General features: G+C 42.6%; 2 protein-coding genes across 10 annotated transcripts in view; both read right to left on the bottom strand.

Moving 5' to 3' along the window:
- TTC17 (tetratricopeptide repeat domain 17) overlaps nt 1–7,508 on the bottom strand; it is a 56,115-nt gene extending 48,607 nt beyond the window's left edge. For 6 of the 9 annotated variants that reach the window (XM_086892231.1, XM_086892232.1, XM_086892230.1 and 3 more), the window contains exon 1: nt 5,753–7,508. In XM_086892231.1, the coding sequence (XP_086748357.1) occupies nt 5,753–6,313 (561 nt within the window). In that variant the 5' untranslated portion in view covers nt 6,314–7,508. Of the gene's footprint in view, nt 1–5,258 lie in introns of all 9 variants that reach the window. The other 3 variants (XM_086892237.1, XM_086892236.1, XM_086892238.1) reach the window with 2 other exon arrangements.
- Nucleotides 7,509–7,600: 92 nt separating this feature from the next.
- Nucleotides 7,601–24,868, bottom strand: API5 (apoptosis inhibitor 5). The gene is made up of 14 exons (XM_086892240.1): nt 24,563–24,868; nt 20,976–21,137; nt 20,095–20,188; nt 18,982–19,047; nt 18,467–18,618; nt 16,949–17,155; nt 16,322–16,426; nt 15,550–15,639; nt 14,813–14,994; nt 13,535–13,628; nt 12,987–13,043; nt 11,830–11,906; nt 11,355–11,491; nt 7,601–9,739 (listed from the first exon to the last, which is right to left on the bottom strand). Exons 1-14 carry the CDS (start codon nt 24,629–24,631, stop codon nt 9,660–9,662), a joined length of 1,572 nt encoding a protein of 523 aa, XP_086748366.1. The 5' UTR covers nt 24,632–24,868; the 3' UTR covers nt 7,601–9,659.
- Between the last annotated feature and the right edge of the window lie 808 nt (nt 24,869–25,676).

Here is a 25,676-nt window from a genome sequence, read left to right as displayed (position 1 = left end):
TTTTTATAAATTCAGATCTAGTCGTGATGTTCAGAGTGACACAGAAATACATAGGCTGTGCTCCCTTGGGAGAAGACAGTGCAGCTCTAAATCCCCACCTGGGACAAAGATGCTGGCAACTACAAAGCATTCAGGTTCAATAATTTCTTATACACTTATGTAAAGGCAGAAGATTTGAAGAGTTTTGTTTTTTTAAACTACTATTTTTTCACACCACATGATGGCCTATGCTCCTCTGGTGATCAAGAGAGAAGTTCTAAACCAGAAAAAGTATTCCCTTCCTTGAGGAAAACCTTACCTTACGCCTCAGAACCATCCTGCTGCAGCTCTTCACCCCAAGGCTGGATGACATCTAGTGAACTACAGAACATTCAAACCCATCAGCTCAGGTGTCTTTGCACACCCTCATAAGGAGGTACTGACAACTGCTTTGGGGAAGGCATGGTTCCACCTTACACACTTCGGTAGAAATGAACAACTTTTTTGGTGTATGTGTGTGGGTTTTTTTGTTTCCTTGTTGTTGTTGCTGGTTTTTTTGCACACAATAGACTTGGAAGGATAAGAAATTCAGTCAAATAAGAGTTCACACAACCAAGCAAACTAACTTTTAGAGTAAGAGCAAAGCAAACATTCACCTGTCATTTTTAAGATAGGACTGAGCAACTACTTCAATGTATCACAGAAGATGCTTTTGTAAGCAGCAAATACTTTTTATTTGGCTGCACTAGAATCACAGCTTTCCTTAGGTTTGGATGGCTGCTTCTCCTGTAGCCTTGAGCACATGGACCACTGCTCTCATACCAACATGTTAGCATACATGTGCACTCAGATGCCAGACAGAGTAACGCATTAACTAGCTCTAAAGCCACCCATAATCAACTTGCCTTGCTCGAGGTGCTCTTACACTCAAATGAACAACTGGTAGGTATTGTCTCCCCTCTCTACTGCACCAAGCCAGACTGAAGCACACAACAGCACTGCAGGAAATTCAGATGTCACATCTGTTGAGCAGCTGGTTGTCTTAGTCCCAAATAAGCTAGCCAGCATTGCTCTTTGACTCTTCTCTCCAGATCATCTCTCATGAACTTCAAAACACATGACAACATATTAAAACTAAAGCAACTTTTTGCCAACTCAGATTCCTTGCCAGGGGCTCTTTGCTCCTGACAACACTTTCCCAATCCTGCTTTGGATCATCTGCCTGGAAGGCCTCTGCGCTTCTTTTACTTTAATTACTCTAACTTCTTCAGAGTTTACAGCAGTCCACAAGGCAGCTCTTTGAGTCCCCACTAGCTTGATCAGTTTGCATCACCTCCATCAAGGCATCTCTAGCAAGCCCCTACCTCAGCTCTCGTGTCAAGTCTCTGAGCCATGGTAGCAGCTGGTCCCCACCATTAAAGCCATGAATGACTATATTCTGCATTGCATTTAATTTGACAACTGTCTGTCCTCTCTTTATGCCAAGTTTCTCTCTTCTCTTGAAGTACACTAATATTTCTGTAGAGTGACTAGCTTCCCTACAAGCACTGTCTAAAATCAGTTATATATTAGCCTGAACTTTATACTGTGAGTTGTGAAATGGCTTATAAACATGTGCACTGAGCAGATATAATCTCACTAAAGAGAGACGATTATTCAGTCCCTGGCTTTGCAGGCATACATTTGAAGGTAGACTCAGACTAAAAGAAGGACATGAACTGATCCAGAGAACGATGTCTTTGATCTGAAAACCAGCTACTAGAGCAACAGATACAGCTTGATGGTTTTTTTCTTGATGGCTGAGACTTGGAAGTATTACATACGCTGCCAGTAATTTCTTATGTCATTTAGAAATGCTCACTAGAAACTTGAAAAACAGTAACTACTTACTGTTTACTAAGTGTGAAAACCTGTTTACTAGACGAGATCTTGCTGATATATGGAAAAATGTTCAGTCTGTGTTAATTTTGCCACTGCTGCCAGGTTATTGTACCACTAGGAAATCAAGTCTGAGCCAGGGTGTACCTGTGGTCTTGCGTCACAGAAAAGTCAATCTCATTTGAATGCTTGAATGTAGTCTCATATTAAATGCTTGCACCCTTGCTGCACTGTAAGGAGAAATAGCTAAGAGATTTTAGGTCAATAACATATAATAATCTCACCTTTTTTCCCTCAAACACATTCCAGCAGCTACACTCTGTATTTAGGTCAGGATCTGTGACTCCTGCTGTCAGCTCCTCATCCACAGTGCACATTGGTAACAAGGAAAACAAAGCTCACAGTAGCAAACTCAAAGCTACAAGGAAGTCAGTTGTCACTGGTGCTCATCTGCATTTTCACAGATAGTGGCTCATTCAGCAGTGGGAATGTCTGGGTCTTACCATCAATTAAGTTTTGCCTACAACTTAATTATACAGGCTTCACTCAGATAAACTGAAGTACTTCAAATGAAGACCAAGCCTGTACCTCTCTAAAAAGGTAATCTTTGAAGATGTGTTTCAGACTTTAAGAATTAGTATTTATTATTTTTATTAGTAATAATTTTATTAAGAGTAATACATTAATATTAATTATACTTAATATTTCCAAAATTAAATCATATAAATGCAAATTAATACCATTCTTTGCCATCAGCAGCCACTTCCATCAGAGACTGCTGTGCTGGAAGCATTGCAATGAGCAGTGCAAGGTTCAGCAACATCTGACCACCAGCAATATCCCTCAGGGATCAATACCAATCATTACTAACACAGGTCTTTACTACTGACAGTGGGTAAAAGAGGACACCACAAGCTCGGTGTCCTCTGCAAACGTGGGGTAGCATGGCCATTGCAGCGCTGCAGCAAGACAAGGTGCTGGAGAAAGGGCCCTGTCAGCCCAATCCCATTAAGTCAACAATGGTAACGCAAGCCCATGGGATGAAATAGCCCCATGCAGCAGGAAAGGCTGGGGCTGAATGACAAACACTTTTCAGAAATAGCATTTGGGCTCTGGTGGGGAGAAAGCTAGTGGTGAGGCAGCAGCAAGCCCTCGCAGCTGAGGCAGCCAACTGCACCCTGGGCTGCTGCAGCAAGTCTGGAGCCAACTGGGCAAGGGGTGAGACCGTGCCCCTCCACCAGGCACCCATGTGAAGGTGCCTGCTTCAGGTTTCTGTCCTCACTTGGAGGGCCAGCAAAGCCCATCTGAGGTGGTGAGGGCCATGGAGCACACAGCACGCAGAGGTTCCCGTTGCCAATGAACAAGAGTATCTCAAGTTGGAACGGACCCATGAGTTCTCACGATGTGTAACAACTTAATGAAGAATATTTTGAAAAAATAAAGCAAAGGAATGGTCTGCAGTGAAGTTTGAGGCTTTTCTCCTGCTAATAAGTCCTTGGTATTAGGAGGAGAGCTTAAATATTTTGGAATATTGTGGTTCTACTAATGAACTGATAAATCACTTATGAATTCTCCAAGATGTTAAGAATCCTGCCGAGATGCTGCTTGACCTCTGACACATTTGGTGCTGTGACCACTTTGCTGGGGAGCCTGTTCCATTGACCAGTCTGTGAAGAACCTTTCCTAATGTTCAGTCTGAACTTCCTCTGGCACAGCTTCGTTCCATTTCCTTGTGTCCTCTCACCAGAGAGGAGATCAGCACTTGCCCCTCCATTGCCTTGCTTGAGGAAGTTGGAGGCTTGGATGAGGTCTCCTCAGAACGAAGCTGAACAAGCTGAGTGACCTCAGCTGCTTCTTGTAAGTCTAACCCTCGAGAGCTTCCATCCTCCTGGTTGCTCTCCTCTGGGAGGGCACAGTCTAAGAGTTTAATGTCCTTATGCTGAGGCACCCAAAACTGCACGCAGCACTCAAGGTGTGACTGTACCAGTGCAAGGTAGAGTGGGACAACAATTCCTGCCTGTTGCTGAACATGTGGAGACTGTTACTTTTGCTGGTAACTACTGAAGTACTGCTACATTATGGCACTTAAAACAACACTGATGTTCACTAAAAAACTGGTCCAGCAATTCCCCAAAACACAAGGGAGTGATAAAAATAAAATTCAGAGGTGTTATGCAGAATGGGCAATAGCAATAACCACGAATTTAAATATAATGTTCATGCGAGCCAGTGACATGACAGTAACAGATGCCAAAATGCATCTAATTACAAAAGACTCACTGGACAATTCCCAGCACTACATTCTGGGTACTGAAGAATCTGGATCCCCACGTTCCAAGTAACAACATAATTATAACTGGAATTTCCTTGCTGGTAATGGGTGAATGAATTTTGACCATGCAAGTAAGAGCAGTTATTCCTCAGATACTGTTTTCTCACCTCACCTACAGGCTTTGAGAACTTGACAGAGGGAACATGGGGATGCCCCTGCTTACAAAGCATTTGGAACTGTAATAGAAAAGACTAAGGCATAGCAACAGTACAGTGGAAGCCTCTACCTGTAGCATCAGTTAGCTGACATGGTGCAACACCATTCCTTAAAATCAGTAATGAATTCAGCTAATAAGGTTTTCAAGTCATTTTACCTAATTGGATTTTTCCAAGTCACAGCTGCTTTTCATGCAATAATCAAAATCAACACCTGACCCAGATGTTATAATATACACTCAGTATACACACACAGATGCTTCCAGACCATTATCATATACTTACACCACTTCCTCACTATGTTAAGTGGGGAAAGGAAATGAGATAGCACTGGAGCTGTTGTCATTAATTAATTTATTATTAATGAGGGTGTTAGAGCACCTGGATCCACCCAGACAGGCGAAAAGTCCAAGAAGCATAAAGAAAGCAGGAGTTTCCTGCAGAGAAAAGTCTGCTGCACCTGTCTGAGGATCTTAATGCATTTTGACAGGAAAACCCGATTAAAAATCCTCACAAATGGAAGGTGATAATGGACATTCATTCACGTCTCCACTCTTTTCTACAGAGGAAAGGCCACATTGCTTACTCCAGCAATCAACTCTTCCACTCCAGAGGGAAACGGACAGGTCTGACACAAAAGTAAACTTCTGCTCCCTTTACAACAAAAAGGAAGGCAAGCAACCAAGAAAAAGCCTTAAACACGAGATACAGATCGACTCTTTCAAGCCGCTTAGTGAACGTGAGGCACAGCCCACTATCAAAATAAGACATTTTGACTAAAGAAATTTGACTAAAGAAAGGGCGTGCGTGTGCTCCTGCACCGAGCACACACGCCACCGCTTCTTCCCTACTTCCAGCAGGAAAGAAAAGCGGCCGGGTGGGGTGCAGCTGGACGTGAAAAATCGCAAACTCACTGACATCTCCTCCCCGCGGCGAGGAGTCCGGGGATGCCCGGGGCCGGCGCCGCTCGGCTCCCGGCTGCGGGCCGGGGCCGCGGTACCGCTGCTTTCACCACCAAAGCGGGACCCGGCCTCGTGCCGGAGGCTCCCCGAGGGCGGCCCCTGGGCAAGAACCGCCGCTGCTCCAAACAGAGTTGCAGCCGACATCCATCGTCGGCTCGCCCCGACCCACCGACCGCCCCTCCCCGTTGCCTCGCCCCGGAGGATTCAAGCCACGTTTCACAAGCGCCGCCAGCTCGCCGCGGGAGACCCCCGTGCCGGGGCCGCGGGAGCGACCGGCACCGCCAGGCGGCTGCTGCACGGCTGCGGGAACAGGCTGGGCTTGACACCGGGCCGAGGAGACCCGTGTCCCGCGCCGCAGGGCTCGGGACAGAGCGGGGCTATGGGTGAGCGGCGGCGCGGACAGGCGCTCCCCGTGCCTCCGCACCCGCGTCCCTAGGGCCACTCACCTGCTGCTGGATCTTCCCGTCCTCGGTGACCACCCAGTGGGTGGTGGCAGCGGCGGGCCGCGTCCCCGAGGCCAGCAGCGAGCACAGGCCCAGGGCCCAACCGGAGAAGACCCATACGCGCCCCAACCCGCCCCGCCCGGACGCTCCAGCCGCCGCCATCTTCCCCAATCCCGGCCTGCTCGCAGCCCCCGGAAGCGGAACGGCCGCCGCCGCCATTTTGGGAGCGGGCGGTGCCGCGCGCTCGGGCCGGTGCGGCCGCGCCGGGGGCGGGGCGGGGGCGGTGCCCGAGGAGGCACCGGGAGGCACCGGGAGGCACCGGGAGGCACCGGGAGGCACCGGGAGGCACCGGCCGGAGCTCTCGCAGGCCCGGAGCAGCCCCGGAGCCCTGGAGCACCGCTCCAGCACCGCGCACCGACTGCCCCGCGCGGGCAGCCGGGTACGGCCAACGGCGGCTTCCCGCGGCCCTGGCAGCCCCGGGTAACGGCGGAGCCGCTGTCCCGAACACAAGACCGGCGTTAAATGCCAACAAGCGCCGTGTGGCGACACGCTGAACGCTTCCATTTAAAAGAGGCGCAAACGAAGCGGTCCCTGCAGCCATGCACACAGAGGGTGCCAGCGCTCCCAGCAGCTGGGTGAAGAGAGCTCTGAAGAACACATCGCGCCTTTTCCCTTCTAATGCTCTTCAGTTACACAGCAAGACCTGAGCTTCTCCTTTCCTGTTCTAGCTGACGGTAAATACCAACCCATCAGCGAGAGCCTGTTTCCCTAGTACCGAGAGAAATCTGAACGCTGCCCCCTTCAAATTCTGTTCTGTTCGATCTTTCTGCAATCCTGCTCCTTGGGAACATCAAACTTCCCAGCGCCCATTAAACAGCCACTCCCAACTCAAACTCACTAAGTGGAAACAAGAACAAGTTTACAAATGGTGCGCCAGTGGTTCAAGGGATTCTGTTTCCATCAGCCTAGAGAAAATACTGCACAAGTATGACAGTTCCTTACTGCTTCCAGAGTTTTCAAATCAGGTATATTACAGATTTCACAAAAAACTCTAGGCTGCCCTTCCAAGTGGCTCTTGCTCCATCATAAATGTCAGGAAGATCCAGAAACGCCAGAGGTTTATGTCCTAAAGCAGACAGAGGAGTCCTGCAACTTCATTCGAATAGAGAAGAGTCCACCAGGGCACACGCCCGCGGGGTTTTCGCTCTCGGGGTTTCGGAGGGCGCAGCCTCCTTTTATCCTAAACTCCCGGCCGCATGTTGCTCTCTTCCTTCCCCACTGGCTGAGGCACTAGGAAGGTACAGCCTTCCCAAACAGCCTTCCACATATTCCCCCTTGAACCTGCTATTTAACCCCAAAGCCCAGAAACTCAGGCTTGTGCAGATCCTTGTCTGTTTCAGGAGCCCGGCTGTCCGGGCTCTGCAACAAACCTGCTGCCCAAAGTTAGACCAGACATTAGGACCTATTTGAAAAACTTTAACACCCACACCTTCACCCATCACATTGTTTGTAAACATTAACTTTCACAAGGTACTAACAAAGTGTATCACACTGTCAACATCGAGGAGTTTGACAATGACTGATTCCTTTCCACCGCATTTCCAAATAAGATTTATAACATGCAGCTTTCGATGAATATTTAAATTCCCCATCAAAATTCTACATTTGAAAGTTGAATTACTTCAAACTTGAAACAGTTAATGCAGTCTTATTATGATCCATTACTTAGTGGCAAACACCTTTCTGCATCTACAACAATCTAAGGAGTAACTCAACTAACAACAAAAAGGTACCACAGAACCTCTTTTACTAAGGTGACACAAAGCTGCAGAGTAACTGTGAAACAATGAGTCAAACAAAATTACAAAATGAATTTATTCCAAAGCTGTAAGGGAGCATTTACAGTTCAACAAGATGGTAAACAGGTGTTTCCACAAGAACTCACTGTGTTAAAATAGATAGGAAACTGGGGAAAAAGAATCTAACTACTTCTGAGGCCACAAGAACTTTGCACATCACCTCTGAAATACAGGAGTCACACAAAGAAAACTCAAAATTCAGTGAGAAAAGAAGCAGCTAGTACCTAGTTACTAATCTAAATACAAGCTATGTTTAGGCTTTGGGATTACATTATTAAATCCCCTCAAAATACCAATTATAGCCTCAAGTGCAAAATGTCTTTTTTTTCTCCCAAAAGAAGCTTTTTACATATCTAGTGCCTATTTTCAGAGTGACATTTTGACCTCACAAATTTCTCCTTCAAAGCTTTTAGCCAAGTTTCATGCTTTTAATGCCAAAACAGTTTAGCAGCTGGCATGTAATGAGAAATACAAAGTCAGTTCATGTGTCCTGGAATGTCCAAAGTTTCCTACCTACTGCTTCAGAATTAAGCAAAAATAGACTTTGAATTTAGCATCATCATCAATGTTTCCAACTTTGACATAATTTTGGTATTCCGTGCCTTCTGATTGTAGTGATAAATATCAAAGAGTGTTAATGAAAACACCTCAATCAGATTCACAAGCAAATACAAATGGAACTAGGGTGGGGAGACATCACCTGTGGATATCACTGGGCAAAAAAAAGGGAGGATAAGAAGTATTATTCACTTTCTAAAGCCTAAGGTATTTTACATCAACATGCTCTGAAACACTTAATTAAAATTCTTTTCTGATTTGACTTCTTTTTACTATATACTAATTTCTTTACAATGTTGAATGACCTGAGAAAATTTTGAGTGGTGAGAACAAAAAAAAAAAGCATTGTGCTCTTACATTGTATTTTCTGGGTGCACACCAGTAAATAAAAATCTTAAGTTGCTATGGAAAAAATAGCATGGAATTGTTAACTTTTCCACCTGAATTGAACTATGTAGCTGGAATTTTTCAATGTTACCCAAAATACAATTTTATTTATATATTTTTAAATGCAGTTATTGGTTAAAAAAAAGAACCAAAACACACACACACACAAAAATCACAAAACAAGAAAAACCAACCAACCAACCAATCCACCCTCAAGTGCCAACTAATCCAGAAATCTGCATAAAACAGAAAAGAGCCAGAAACTTCTATAGTCCAGCTCCAGCCTATGAAGCTTAATCACTGCATCAGTCTTTACCCATTCCTGAAATAATTAATCATTTATTGTTTTGGTTTTTTATGCTATTCATTTACTGAGATTTCACGGCATAACTATATGCACATATTCATATTAAACATTAAAAATTAATTTTCAAAACATCACTTTTGTATTACAATGCACGGAGAAGAGTAGGATGTGCAAACCAAAAAACGCCACATTCTCCACATCTCTAAGTAAGAAGATTGCTTCATGCTACAAGCAGAATAGATTTTCAGCCATGTTGCAAACTTTAAAAAAAACAGCATGTATCTCATTCAATTCAATTAAAGAAGGTAAATCAAAGCAAATTTAACAATGGTACTCTTCTCCACATATTGCAAAATATGGTTACAGATGAGGAAAGGATTACTTCAGCTGCTAAGCTTATCTAACACGTATCTCTGTTGTCATGCCTTTCCTGTCCATTAATACATAAACTCAATTATATAGTTTCAATTATATAGCTGACTTTTAGGTTAATATACAAACTGTCAAGATGCAGCTTTTGATGAAACATCTATGCTCTTTTCCAATTTTGAATCCTGAAGACACTTCAAAAGAAAGAACCCAAAACTGCTGACTGTAAGCATCCAAAAATACAGTTGTAGTTTCACTATGGACAAGTTGTAGTCCGTTAGAAAAGTAGATCATACATACAAAGGTATAAAGAACATTTAAGTCAGTCTCAATGGAAGGCAGTCCTTGAAGAAAACAATGCTCCAAGCAAACTTGCTGAGTAGCACTTTCACTTTAGCCCTTCAGGGGCATGGAAGATTTAGCAGTCTTCTCAGTAGATTCTTCCTCGGCTGCGATTGCCACGTCCTCCCCAGCCTCTTCCTCGTCCACCCCGGAAACCACCTCTTTGCTCTGAAATAAGAGTCAAAACTTTTAAGGCAGGTTTTATGCTGTATACAGATCCAAACTGAATAGCAGGGTCTGGAGGTACTAAAGGGTAACTTCAGTCTCTGAGCTACGCCTGCTCATGGACCATGAAATTGCTAAGTTATTTTCTGATGGAAAATGGACCCCACTAATTTTAAAAGGAGGTCATGAGAATGAGCCCATCTAAATTAAGTGCAGTCTTTCAGCATACTAATGCTGTGATACATAACTGTCCCTGTAATTTGGGACTTTATTTAGGCCAATCCATCACCACAGAATTGAAAACTGGCTGCCTAGCTCTTCCTCCTGTTCAATAACACAATATTAATCTTGAGGTGTCAGTCTGACGTGCAACTCATTTATATTCATTTTATAGAATGATGGAAACCCAGAACTTTGTCTTTCTATCTGTCCTTTCCTATCCTTAACATTAAGTTATCATCAGCGTATTATTCTTTTTCCTGTGGCTGATATCATCATTCCATTAGAAATGCTAGCTAGAGATGGATACCACACAAATATTTGTATACTCTAGAAAGTTTTTCCTTTCTCTTTGTTAAGAACAAATCTAATCACAGAAAAAAAAATCCCAACAACACAAACCCTAATAGTTTATATAGTTTCTTTGGATTTGTCTGAAAATGTGCCAAATCCTCATTCCCCTTTCATGACTTCTTTTCATGTACAGTCTTAAAATACAGTTTATACTGATCTACAGAGAGAATTGCATGCTGGTTTTAAAGGCTACAGGAATCAGAAGCTGACAGAGGAGGCTGAAGCATCTCACTAACAAGAAACAGAAGCAAGCAATAGAACATTTCTGTTTGAAAGCTTCCCAATCTTTAGATCTGCAGGATTACAAGCTTCTCTTAAAAGACACAGGCGTGTTACCTGAAGTTAGAAAAAGAAATTTGCAGGTGGTGTTATCTCTTCTCTTTGCTTTATATATCTACCAATGCTTTATATTACTTTTTCAACCTGTGGGTGTGTGTGGGTGACAATTTGTCATAGCAGACTCTTTACTTGCCAGGGGTAGGACCAATGGGCCTACAGGAAAGAAAGGGATGGGCCGCTGCCATTGCTGGGCCTACTCATCCGGTCTGCAACTGCTCTTGTGCTTCACCCAAAAATATGACTTGCAGAAAGGCAGATTCAGTGTCACTGGGAGCACAAGGACATGACTGTGTGCAGGCACAGTCAATCTCGCAATTCCCAGAATTTCTGGATCAGGTCCGCAACACCAGCAATGGCTGTATTAGTAATGGAGCACAGGTCCAGTCGTATGACAGGAGGTGACCCAGCTCTGCCGCTTGCTGTAACTGGCCTGTTCAATGGGAAACTGGTGCACTGTGTGTCATAACAGAGAACACAACAGTGCAATTACTAACTCTGGGTTTTAAAACACTACTAAAACTAACTTGCAAATTATTTACGTTATAGGCTGGTAACATTCACTGCAATACATCAACAGCTAGGAAGAGACCATCACAAACAAAAACTCATGACAGTACAATTTGATCTTCCAAGGTATGATATTTATTTGCCCTGCCCCAAGAAACAACTGTCACTAGATAAAGCTCTTCCAAGCTGCCTAACTTACCGTAAGAAAAACTACCCAGGTTACTGCTGTATTTTCCACTGGGAGGATTATATATTTGCCGGGCATCCCTTTTTGGTCCTGCTGAAGCTTTCTTTGGGGGTGAACTTGAGGTTGTATCTTCACTTGCTCTTTTTTGACTGACAAAAGAAAACAAAAACATGTCATTACAGCCTTGTGGTGACAAGTACACTAATAGCAGTTCAGCCACCAAGATTAACCACTGGAAGCCAGCAGCAGCCAATGATGATACCCTGAACAGTAGTATCTCAAAAAAGCCTACAGTTGATTCAGTTTTTAGTATCCCTAAAACAAGACTAAGAACATCTCTCCACAGCCACAGGAAAATACACAGGTGTTATTTTGATGTGAAACTTTAGCTCACATGCTGTCTATATTGTACAGACACAGCTTGGGAGGTTAATTTTTACTGTTTACAAAATAAACCTCACTGTTTTATTACATGAAGAACTCTTACCTTACATCTGTCTTCTGTACTGGTTTCCAGGACAATGTAACTGTACTTTTGTAAGAAGGAGGAATGTGGAAGAGATCCTAAGGGAGGCAGAATTGGACAGTTTATTCTACAGTTAAATTCATGTTGATTGCACTTCAAAATTTTAGATACTTACTGAGACTCCAGAATAACCACTACTTTCCAATAATTTTAAACCCTTTAGTCCCATGGCAGAGACAGAAGGCAGTAGCTTACTGCCTTATCCAGATGCCATTACTAGGAAATTCAAGCAGAATTTATCTTAGCTGATTAGTGTCTTACACTGACCAAATAGAGAATCATAAACTAGTTTGGGTTGGGAGGGCTGTTTAAATACCATCTACTTCAGTGACCCTGCAATGAGCAGGGAGATCTTCCACAAGATCAGGTTGCTCAAACCCCCATTTAATCCAGCCTTGAATGTTTCAAGGAATGGGGCATCTACAGAGAAAGCACAGGCTTCCTCTCCCCTTCCCTACACACATCAAGCATCTTACCATGAACTACAGTGCCTCCTGCTGGAAGACATCTGATATCCCTATGATGGGATACAAGATAGGCTTCTCAATTTGGTAGACCAAATTTTTCGTTTATTGTGAGTGAAAGTGAGATTGAAGAAAGAGAGGAAAAGGGGATTAGAAGATATCAGAATGGTTTCATGGGCTCCAGATGAAAGTCTCTTTCTTGCAGCCCATATATTCTAGGCTTTTTGGAGAAACAGGTTCTGTACAGAAGCTTGCTCTGCCTCCTCCCTCCTTTAATCTCCTTGTACCTCTTTGAACTACTCCGTACTCTTCACTGAGAGGACTACTCTTCACTTCCACTGTAGGAAAGGGAAATGACAAGAAAATCTAGAGACCTCTAAAGAAGCAAGATGATCTTTTCCTGGGGACACTAGAGCTGCAAGAAAGTGTATCCACACCTCATCCCAAGAGCAGTAGCAGCAAAAGCTAACCTGCTTGCAGGATCAGCAAGATACACCTCTTCAGAAAATAAATTAGCACCATCAACTCTGAGCTGGCTACCACCAACTAACACAACAGACAATAACACAATACAACTTGGTTCAAATCTATTCCTTTCTTCTGCATAAGTTATTCTGCTGTGGGAACTTAGTTCTTCATAATGTGAGGACTTACCTTAATTAAAACATTAATGTTATTGGTTATTTTCAAGGCAACCACTTTAATCTTGTTCTGTAAAAAAAATAGAATCACTGAGCATCTAGTAACTTTATGCCAACCTCATTTCATGATGTCCTAACATTAAACTGGTCTTCCTAGTGAATTTCTATAGTAACAGTGGTAGTGAAAGGTGTGTACACTTCCAAGTTTTTATCACAGCTGCTTTTAAGGTTCTTGTAGTTTCATATTAACTAGCTGCTTTTAATGCTCCAGTGTAGCTCCCACTGGATTTTTTTTTCTCAACATATGAAAATTTCCCCTTCAAAACAAAGCCCAGAGCACAAACCAAATACATGTGGCTGCAACAAGAAGCGAACAGTGGTAACTAAATCATCTTCACTTGCAAAATGTAGCATAAGGTAACATGCATTTGCAATGATGTTAGCACTATCATTCCCTTAATCTATTTGCATACTTAAAACTGACTGCAGCCTCTTAATGTGTCCCAACAGTTCTTTCAGTAGGCGCAATGAGAAAAATCAGAATTCCTGAACAATTCTTACCTCCTCTGTTTTCAAAGCTTCTCCTGTTTTTCCTTGAAGTGCCAGACGAAGCTGTCGAATGTACACCTGCAACCCTCGAGCAAAATACTGTAGCCTAAAACATTTAAAAGCAATTCCTTAGTAAAATGTACATAGTCCTGTAGAAAAAAAAGCATAAGCAAAGGGAAGCTGTCATCTTGTTTCTTCCCCCTTAGAAGAAATGCTCAAAATAAGTCTTCCATAGATCTGATTTGTGCTTCTTTAGCATCAGGACAATAACTCACATTTTCATAGAGTCAGAGAATTATAAAGAAGGTTAGAAGAGACCTACAGGATCAGCTAGTCCAACTGTCACACCTAAACCATATCCCCACATTCAGTGGCACATTCAGATGCCTCTTGAACACTTCCTAAGACAGTGATTCCACTACCTCCCTGTGCAACTTATTCCAGTGCCCAACCACTCTTTCAGTAAAATTTTTTTCTCTAGTATCTAATCTGATCCTTTCTTGGTGCAACATAAGGCCATTTCCTCATCCTTTCAGTTGAGACATGGCAGAAGAGACTGACGCCCACCTCACTACAATCTCCAGTCAGGCAGTTGTAGAGGGCAATGAGGTCACCCCTGAGCATCCTTTTTTCCAGACTAAACAGTTCCTACTCCCCCATCAGACACGTGCTCCCGACCCTTCCCCAGCTCCACTGCCCTTCTCTGGACATGTTCCAGCACCTCAGTGTCCTTCTTGTAGTGAGGGGCCCAGAACTGGACACAGCACTTGAGGTGTGACCTCACCAGTGCTGAGTACAGCGCGACGATCACTGCCCTGGTCCTGCTGGCCACATTATTCTTGATACAGGTCTGGATGCTGCTGGCGTTCTTGGCCACCTGGGCACACTGCTGGCTCATACCCAGCTGGCTATCAGCCAGCACCCCCAAGCTCCTTTCTGCTGATCAGCTCTCAAGCCACTCTGTCCCAAGGCTGCAGTGCGATGTGGGGTAGTTGTGGCCCAACTGTAGCACTCAGCACTCCACCTTATTAAATCTCATGTAGCTGTCCTCAGCCCATCAATTCAGCCTGTTCAATACCTTCTGCAAAGCCTTCCTACCTTTCAGCTGATAAACACTCCCACACAACTTGGTGTTGCCTGCAAACTTACTGAGGATGCAGCCAATCTCCTCATTCAAATAATCGATTAAGACGTTGAACAAGCCCCAGTGCTGTGCCCTAGGGAACCCCACTAACACTTTTTAATGAACACCTTGTAACAGAACATCAACACTTGCCTCTAAATCATTACCTGATTTTGAAGTCTTTCAATTTCTCTGCATTCAGCTTGGCTGTGAGGAAGTCTGGAAGTTTGCGACCCAGCTGATGGAAGCTATACAATAAACACTCCACATAACTGAATTGTAACTTGGGCTCTTCATTGCCAGCATTTTCCCCATTTTCTGCTTCCTCTGGAGGAAGGGGCATATACTCCTGAAGAACAGAAAGGAAAACAAATACGTGAGACACATTTATGCTGACTTCTCTTTCACAGTGTTTGAACTGGATGGTTTATCTGTGCTGACAATTTGCAAAGTATCCACCTATACTATTGAATAAAGCCCTGGTGCAGGTGGTTTGCCTACACTTCTGTGGCTCGACTCAAAGGAAATACCTATGGTGGCACTACTGCCACAGGAAGCAATAATGTACTGCACCAATGCTTCTGGAACAGTGCTGAATTTGCTTATAATAGTCAGTGCAGATACAGTGTTTAATGAAATCAACATGAGTCTCTCATGACTATGAAATTTAAAAAATAAAAACACACATGAGTTTACAGGACTAAAAACATTATTCAAGTACCAACTCTATCTACAAAGGCTTTAAATTGTAAAATTATGTTCAACCTTCTATCAGTGGACAGGACTATCTCTGAAGTAGCCACTTCAGAAAAAGGATAAAGAGATGAATACATAAAAATAACTTGTTTTGATGAAAACTTAATTTCTTACTGTTTTACATGAATAAAAATTGTATTAGTCTTACCAGTAATTTATCGAACAGCTTCTTCAAATTTGACTCAAGCTTTTCCATATCACCACAAAATGAACTCATTTCAGCAAGAAGCTTCAAAACCTACAGATAAGGATAGCCAGGTTTTTGTGTGTGAACTGAAAGTATACAATCTTAACATTCAACCTAAAATCAATTCTCACATCACTATGGCTGGCAGAGTAGAGGCCAGCTATTACAACCAAATCCCTCCCAAACTGCAGGAAGGAATACAAGGAAGTACCTGCCTAATTTGTTTTTCCTGTCTGTTAAGAGAACCACAGGTTTGTGCATCTAATCCCAACAAGCATTAGTCAACAAGTAAACAAAACTTCATCTCCCACATCTGCAGCTCAGCTCACCTTCAAGTAATAGCCACAGAGATCTAACTGAAGCTGTAGCACTGATTAATGTCAACAAAATTACAGACATTAAGCCACTCCCTTAGGAGGCTGAATTAGCACAAACTATGCAGCCATCATTTCAGTAAATGCTATGTGCTTAAAAAAAACTGAGAGTAATATAAAAATGATTACACTGATTTACTTATTCTACCTTGCTTCAAAAGCTTGGGACAGGTGACACATGCTTTAAAAGGCAGTGCTCAGTCATGCCTCAATAGAGCTAATGTTTTTTCTAGGGCAGCTACTTTTCCTACAAGCCAAGATATGAAAACTACTTGAGGAAAGAGATTGTGATTTTTAAAACAGCTGTCTTTAGGATGGTTATTAGCCACTGTTTGGAAGATATTTTAGCTTTGGCTTACCTCTAACTGGATATCAAGACCTTCCACTAGAGTAGTCAAAGAGCTGAGGTTTGGCAGAACATGCTCACAGAAGTAAGTAACAAACTTTGTAGAATGAACATTTTTCTGAAAAAAAACACAAAAAAACCATCACACATTATTCATGTTACTCTTGAGTCTTTTTTCCCATCACCCCTCCATCCTTAAAAATGCCTGCCTCACAACTGTACCTTAAAGCTTTATTAAACTTCCCTCTTATTCCTAAGCCACAGACCTCCTTGAAGGTAACCTAAATTCAGAGGATGTCCACAACAGCAGCTGAAAAGATTGCTTGCAACCCAAGTATAGGCCCATAACTGCTGCAATTGCCTGGTATTTTTGGTAGATTTGAAATAATCAAATTAACACAAAATAATGCGAGACTCTTGTCCTAATTCACTGTAACATCTGTAAAGAGAAGAGAAAAACACAAGGTATCTTTGCATTTGGAGGCTTTAAGGATGTTTCCAACCTTTGGATACATCAGAGGTTAAAGGTGGAAAAGTACTGATTTGTGGTCTTTCAAACATTATCATTGGGAACACCAAAGCCAAGCTCCAGTCATTAACTTTCCTCAGTACCTCTCATGCAAAGTAAACAAATACATACTGAGAACAATGGCACTGCCTGCCGAGTGCACTGCAGCAGCCTGTCCACACAGTCCGTATCTGATGGATTGAACGTTTGTTCCAGGTCAGCCTGTTCAGCCACCAGCTCCACCAGTTGTTGCCTCCCACTGACTGTCTGTAAGCTTTTTAATCCAGACAATATTTTCATGAACAGAACAAATTCCTCGCCTGTCACATCTTCTAGGACCTTGACAGAAAAAACAGAAAACATATTTCTGTGGTGGTAATTTGCAAACCTCCAAGTCAAACTTACGGCATTTGAAAAGGTAAAGTGTGCAAATATTTAGCATTTAGTTATTTAAAAACACAAGTTTGAAGGAACACATGAAAACATTCAGTATAATTGAATGCACCTACAAATTAAAGCATGTGTCATCAAGCTGTTCATAGGTAACAGTATTTTTTAACTCTAAACTTAAGAACAAACTCCTATCTAACAAAAATCAAATGCTTCAGGCAGAATAAATCTTAAACAAGTATCTACTCATTCCTGGTTGTTTTAAAACTTTTCACATCTTTCTCAGCTTAGCGAATGCGCGGAAATCCCGTAAGATTCCACAAGGAGAAATGCCAAATCCTGCACCTGGGATGAACTAACTTCCTTGCATCAGCTCATGTAGGGGACTGACTGGCTGGGGAACTGCTCTGCTGGGAAGACTGAGGGTTCTGGGGCACAGCAGGCTAACACAAGTGACATCAGCATTCCTTGGGTGACAAGCAGTGTTCTGGGCTAAGGACAGGACAGACTACGGGAAACAAAGGGACAGAAGACTGACAGGTCCTTGGCTGGGTTCTCATCTGACCAAGTCTGGAATACTGCAACTAGTGTTGGGCTCCTCTGTATGAGGAAGTGCTTGATAAGGTTTAGGAAGGCAAATCAACAAGGTGATCTGTGTCTGGAGCACATGAGCTGTGAGGAGAACTTAAAGCAATCAGGCTTTTCCAGCCTAAGGGAAGAGAGCTGTGGGTGTGGCAAACCAACTAATTTTCCAACACCTCAGAGCAAGACACCACCCATAGTAGCCAGGTTCTTTGATGAGGTAGACATGGTTGGAATGAAACAATGACAAAACTAAAATGGGAGTTTTCAACAGGATAGAGGGGAAAAAAAAATCTGTTGGGGACAATTGAACATTGAAGCTGGCTGCCCATAGAGTATAGGAACTCTCCTTTGCTAAAAGGCTTTCAAAACCCAGCTGGAAAATCCACTGAGACTGATCAGAATTCAGCTGAGCATGATTCACTGAGCAGATCAATCTCTCAAAGACCCTTTCCAATGTGAATGATTGTGTCCAATTCTAATCAAAGTCACTCTTAAAAAATTAGAAGAGCCATGATTTCAACATTACCACAAAAAAATGCTGCAAACTTCGGAGTATATCAGAATAGGTAAACACAAGATCACATTTGTACAGTGCTCAAATAGACCTCCAAAGCAACACCAATAATAAGGGATGGTTGAACAATACTTCAGTTTGAAGTGAAATCAGGCACTCACCTTCTTTGATTCAGTCAATATGAACTCTTCCACCTCCTTTGTCATCACTTCCTCTGGTAAGGTTTTCAGTTTTGTAGAAAGGAACTTAATGGCTCTCTCTCTCACGATATCCTCTCCCTGAAGAATTTGACTGAATAAACCTCCCAAAGTCCCTGAATGAAGAATAAATCGGGTAACACAAATTATTTCAGAAGTTATGACCTGCACCTTTTAGGCAGAAGGAACAAGTTTTATCTTTTAAGATTCCATGACACATTTTAAAATAACTGCTATACTAACTTTTAATAAAATTTACAATTATCATGTATCTTGACATATAAATCCACACTTTTATAAGTCTGTATGATTCAGATTCACAACTAAGTTCAGTACTGTTGGCAAAACCAAAAAATTAGAGTGTGTTTCACTTCTGCACTTAAAAATTAAATTAAAAATTAAAATTAAGTCCTGTTCTCATCCTACCACAGACTGAGGAGTGTTCATAAAAGCCATGTATAGAAAACTGTATCCTTTACCTTTAGCATCCATCTTAAATATACTAAGCAAGGCATTGTTCACCAAATTGAATTCTGCAGAATCATCTGGAGAGAGAAAAACAATTAATATACATCCACTCGAAATGGAAAGATAAGAGAAGAAAAACAAAGACTGCTAATACTGCACAAGAAGTATTCTGTCCTCAGCATTTAGCTATAAACAACATAGCCTGTATTTTTTAAAAACTATTAGACTGAGGAAGTTCAAAGCCATGATTATGGAAGTTGGAAGCAAAAAAAAAAAAGGTATTTGTTGCTTTAGTCTCTCTGTCAAAAGTAAACCTTGAAACTTGATAGGACTGAAAACTTGAAGGGAAGTTGTTAATCTATATATTTGAGTTACGTTAATAAACAAGCTAACTTTCACTTAATTAATGTAAAATAAGCAGTTATTTATTTTTAAACTCTTAAATAATCAACAATATTTCTATGTGGCAACTATTTCTCTCTTAAACCAAATGTAGAATGGTGTAAATCTCAAAAAACCCACATCAAAACCTAACTTCAGAGATGCCCAGAATCTTAACCATACAGTTTTAAAAGAAGTTTGAACACCTAATATTTAACACTTTATAACTCACTGAGATTAAATGTATATTAAATTCTGAATTTATCCCCAAAATATTTGTTTTGCGCCAAAAAATGCAACTGTATGGAACAAAATGCCCTCAGGCTTTTTCAGGTTCTAGAAACTGGATCAGAAATTCAGTAATTCTTTTTCAGAAAGCAATTTGCTGCAGTCCATAACTGGAAGGTTCCCCCCATTGCCTTTTTCTAAGATGCCTTCAGAGAACTTGAATGAAAAAAAACTTGAATGAAAAAAAAATTGTTTTATTTAAAATAAAGATTTTCAGTTTAGATTAGAATAGTTAGTGACTAATTAGAATAATTAGTGACCTTTCAGCAGAAGCAGGAACCTAAGTACAGCAAATAACCTTTGTACAGCAAACATAAAGCAGGAGAAAAAGAACACAAGAAGGACATGAAAAGCACTGGGATAAATTATGAATCAATGGAAAACGTTTTACAGAGCCAAAATTGTATACATATTTAGGTGTGCCATGGGGAGATCAGCCAGGATATGTCTCCTACCTGACTGCAGAAGCTGGGTCAGTATGTCTGCTACCCGAGGAAGATTATCTCCAGTGGCAAACTGAGGCAATTCCTTGATTGCTTGTCGCCGGATCTGTCAAAATTGTCAATAATGTAGAAATTTAAAAAATTTTAAAGATTTCAGGAATTATGTTAACATCCCAAATCCCCCTATCTTGACATATTTATGAAAAAAATAATGTCTTTTTCTTAGATCTAGGCAGCACTGGAAAAAAATCAAATTCAAACAGCACTTCAGTTCACAAAATCATTCCGATAATCAACAAAATAAAGGCTGGAATGTGTATTGTTAATGAGTTTTATTTACTAACAGGAAGGATAGTTCGACAGTTGTGCAAATGACAGGGGTAAACTCTAAGGTTTGTTCCCAGCACTGAAAGAAATCTTTGAATGATCTGTCCAAATCCCTTATGACCTGATAAGCAAGGATGCTTCAAGAGTACAGCTTCTACCAGCACCACAGAAGCAGCATGAAGCATCTCAAGAAGCTTAACAATTAGAATCACATCCCTGTGGTTCTCAGGTGCAAACAAGATTCCATCTCCCAGCAGTATTTACTAGGATCAACTACCACAAAGTGCCTTTTGATAGGAAAACACGTAAATACTATTCAAATAAACTGTAAGTTTCTTTCTACAGAGTTATTCCTCTGATCAGTGGTGGGAGCTAAAAAAGAGAAATGAAAACATCCATCTTCCCAAACCATCACACAATAAATTAAATGCAAGAATATAATTAAATTTATGATTTCCAAAGACCAACCCTCCCCTCCCAAAAGACATAGCCCATTAAACAAAAAGAGAAAAAATAGCAAAATATAAATTCAAAGTATCAGCTTGCTACAAGGTTCTTATTCTTACAGAAACATCTTCATCCTCGCAGAGGTCCAACTGGGCATTGATAGCTGAGTCAGCTAGCTCAGGAAAATGCTTGAAAAACTTGGGAATAAACTGGGCTGCAAGTCTCTTCTCCTTGGCACCTCCTTTCACACCATCCAAGATCACCTGGTAGGCATCCTTATGCTGAAAGAACAAAACAAATACATTTCTTACAAAGAACTATATTCTCTTAGACTGATATATCCATGCCAATTTGGTAATATTCGCCTCTGTTGCTTGGCTCCTGTCTGTTCAAACGTGTACCACTCCAGCTGCCAGCCCCAAGAGTAACACCTCTTGCACACTGTGATTAGATTAGTGCAAGGAATTCTATGATCACTGCCACTGAACTTGGCCAGTTTTTCAAGGAGTTTCTACCTTTTGTATGCTCATGTATTGTCTTTGAAGTAGAGATTACCTTTCCCAGTAACTGTGCCACTGCACATTCTTGTTAACATATACGGTGCTAAAGTATCTCTGGCATTGATTCAGGTAGTTAAGTTCACCTGGAATCTCTAGTATCTATTCAGGCAGTTAACCTGGGATGAAATACAGTGCTTGGAAAAACTATTAAGGGAAACTAGATTAAAAAAAAAAAACAACCCAGAAACCTCCAGTTTCAAATATAGGAATATATATTCCAAATATAGGAACAAACACTTCAGCAACAGTAACATATTCTCTAGCTGCTCCAGCTAGAATCACACAGGTGCTTCTGATTCTGTGCTTGCAGGACTGAAACTTTAAATTAATTGAAGTCTTTGTTGTGGTTAGCTGTTTGTTTGTGAAACAGAAGTCACCATTACTGGGATACTAGTGGAAATCAGGACCTTCTAAGATTAATTTTTCTCATGGTTGTGAAAAAGAATTCTTAGAACAGCTTATCCTACTTTGAAGTGCAACCCTGATAGCACAGGATACTTTCTTTGCTTTATTTACATTAAATTTTCCAGAGGCACATATATCATCACCACTACTCCACATGAAAGTTATCCCATAGTAAATACAGATACTAATTTACACAGCAGTACACTACATGAATACCCTCTAAAGCAAACTGCATTTTAAAATGTAGTGCCCACGCCCCTGAAGCACTCCCTACAGCTTGTTGATAGCTCTGTGTTGCCAGAATCTGGAGTGGGATACGAATCTGGATGAAAAAGAAGCGTGAAAGAATTGGTTGCCTTTCAGCTGAACCACGTCACCACCCAGTTCACTCTGTAGTTGGGCCAATGCAGTGCACTCAGCAGCAAAGGCAGGAATGAGCCAGCACAAACTAGCAATGAAAACACACATCATCACAGACATGAGTTCTCAGGCTGCATGTTAAGAACAAGTTCTGTTGTAGAACACATAAAACTTAATGCATAAGAAAAAGCATTCATGCAGCAATGGAACAAAGTAGCCTGTGTTCCCTCCATTTGTGCTCCTGCATGCTAATTACTCCTACCATGTAGGCAAAATACAGTTCAGGCAGGAGTTTGTTTCACCTGTACCTGGCAGCATGGAATGCTGTAGAAAAACCACAGGCAACTACAGAAGCAGCGTGATCCTTCTGTTCTGTGTGTTCCCTTCCTCTTTACAAAGGAATGTCCTAAACCGGAGACAAGTGTCCAGACTTTTGTCTCTAGTAACTGTTAATTGATCAATCATCCATTAACTTAGTTCTTGAGGCAATTCATACCCTACAGTGCCCTGTGACAAGTTTCACAATGCATTATGAAAACAAATTTGTCTTCCTCTCTATTTTCATCCAGCTTCTTAATAGTTTTTTTCAACTTCCTACCTTCATTCCACTTGTGGACATCTCATACCTGAGCCCCTTTCTCAACTGAGACACTCTAAGCTCAATACTTCCAGTCTTTTAAACTACTTCTCTTGATATCATAACTTCTACTAGTCCCCATGCCTGTGTTCCATGTTTCTTAATTTGAGACAGGGTGACTGACTTTTTGCAGAAAGAGATCATGCTCATAAAGGTTGTTAAGAGATAATAAAGCATTAAGTGAGATAAAATTGATGAACATGGAATGAGCCAATTACTCATGGATTCTCAGAATGCAAAAACTGGGAGACATCAAGGAAGATTATGAAATGACAAATTCAAAGAGGTAATTCCGTCACAAAGGTTAATGAAATAATGAAACGTTTTAGCACACAACCTTTATGTGCCAGAAGCACACTCAGTTCAACAAAGCATCAGAAAAGTTCACTGAAGAACAACCCCACAAGCTATGCTGGTTACAGAGACACTTCCTCTGGGAACCCAAAAGCTGCAGAGGGGCAAAGCTGGGAGTGTGTTTTAGGAATCCTCATTCTATACTTACCTTCAGAGGTTCTTATACACCATCCCTGTCACAACTGCATTTCTTAACCACCCTGGAGCTGGTTCTATCTAAGATGGCCATTCCTTCCTCACAATGGCTACTCACAAGAATCAAGGTGAGATGGAACTGCATGTTTCTAAAGTGCCAAGGTGACAGCACATTTTATTTGCACTTTGTTTTTGGTTCTGAGGTTTCTGCTGGACTGTCTGTAAGGACGCTTTGTTTCACTAGGGCATAGCCACACAAGCGAAGTGAACGGACATGAATTAAAATGAAAAAAAGAAACTTCAGCACCCCCTGCTCCCAATCAGCCACCAAATTACTTGTTTTCTTAAAGAACTTTCTAAATGACCTCATATAGCAGCGTTCTCATTTAGCTTAAAATGCATGGTTAGATATAGAAATGGCAAAAATACTTCCCTATTTATTGATATTACGACCAAAACAAAAAAAAAAGTATCTTCTGCTTTTTCAGGAGGCGATTTGGGAAAATGAGGGACTGATGCAATTCCAAAACTAGCTGTAACTAACCATAGTATTTTCAATTGGTAATATTCTAAGTCATCCTCTTTTCTTGAATAATTCAGTAATAGTATAAACAAATGCTTATATAAATAAATAAGTAAGTATAATATATAAAAATATATAAACAAACATTGCCAAGATTTTACAGAAAAAAAATCAGTCGTAAGGGTCAACCTTACGTGCTTGCATCAAGGAAGAAAAAACCCAAAGGCTACGGGCAGTTTTCAAACCGTAAGACCTCACCTTCCCACAGCAAACCTTTTAGCAAGACAACCCTGCCAGACGCCCTCCGGATCTGCAAGTGCGCTGGATCTCCAAGTGCGGTGTCAAACACTTCAAGACCTGAATTCACCAGTCGAAATTCCCCGCCCCCTTGCGAAAAACAGCCTGACTAGCCAAGAACTGGTTAATATCCGCGACGCCACATTTAAAGGAGAGCTGCCGACACGCCGCGGATGCTGCAAAAGCGACGGGAGCTGCAGCGGTCCTTGCAGGTCCCCGGGCGCGCTGCTCGTTTCCACCCGCCCCGCGCCGCCGCGGGCCTAGGGAAACCCACGCCGAGCACAGCCCCGGCGGCTTGCCGGCTCTGCGGGGAGGCGAGCAGCCCCTCTGACGGCATCCCGGCCCGCCCGCCCCGCCTCGGCCCGGAACACCCCGCGGCGGCGCTACGCAAGCCCGAGGCCTAGCGAGGCCTTGCAGGCCGCGGCCACACCGCACCTGACCCGCCGTCTCCGTGGCGTCAGCAAGGATGCCGTAGTTACGGTAGAGCTCCTCCACGGTGGGCATGGCGCGGCGGGGAAGGGGCAGAACCGCCGAAACACCGAACGCGCCGCTAACGCCGCCGCCGCCGCTCCGGCCGCCGATCCCGCTCGGGCCGCGTCGTCAGCACCAGCGAGGCGCCAGACCCAGAGCGGCCGCGCGCCGCCGCCCGCGCGCCGCCCCCTGGCGCTGGGAGGTGGCAGCGCAGGGCCGGGAGCCGCGGGAGCGCCCGGCGCGCCGAGCTCCGCAGCGCCCGGGCCGAGCGGCTGCACCGCCCCCTGCCTGACCCAGCACAGCCTCGGCTGCGCGCTTCTGCTCACAGGCGCGACATGGACTTCATCTCTAGCAGCTGTTTCTCCCCACCCCGGGCCTTTCTTCACACTCATCCTGTCCTTGACTGATGAGTTCTCCCAGCGCCTCGTTTCTGTCCTGTACAACTACAATACAACTGCTGTTCCTTTTTGTCTGTCCTATACAATTACAATGGAAGATGCTCGGGAAGTGCTTGTTGCACGCTGAGCTCCTAGTAGCAGATGGAGACTGCTTTTCTGTGATTTGGTGACTTACATCTTTTCCTGCAGAGGAAGATGCTCCCTAATTCCTGAAACCAAGGTATCTGCAACTCATGCCAATGACAGCAGCATGTGTTCATTAGACTCTAGTCCCCAAATACAAATTGTGGCAAAAGTTTTAAGGCTAAGGTAGCAGGTCTTCTCCTCATATCTCAATACACTTTAACCTCCTGCAAATTTCACAGGCACTTAAAATGAAAGAGGATTCCCCTTATGTGAATCTGAGGCTGAACGAAGCAAAGCACTGGACTTTACTTTAATATCCTTCTCAGCAGCATGAAGGATGCTGTTAGAGGCATTTGAAGCTCCAGCCTGTCTCCAGAGTCCATGCTGGTAGACTGCATGCAGCAGGGACGTACAGCAGCATCAATCATTTGCTGCCTTTTGTTTTTCCTCTGTTCAGTGTTTCAGCCAGTGGCCGTAGTGACAGCATCAGCCACCTTTGTCCCCTTCCCTGAATTGGGGCTCAGTGTCTTTACCTGTCCACTGGTGGATTCATG

This window comes from Cyanistes caeruleus, chromosome 6 (assembly GCF_971803275.1).
Source record: "Cyanistes caeruleus chromosome 6, bCyaCae1.hap1.1, whole genome shotgun sequence".
Lineage (NCBI taxonomy): Eukaryota > Metazoa > Chordata > Aves > Passeriformes > Paridae > Cyanistes > Cyanistes caeruleus.
This window is presented reverse-complemented; position numbering and strand designations above follow the sequence as displayed.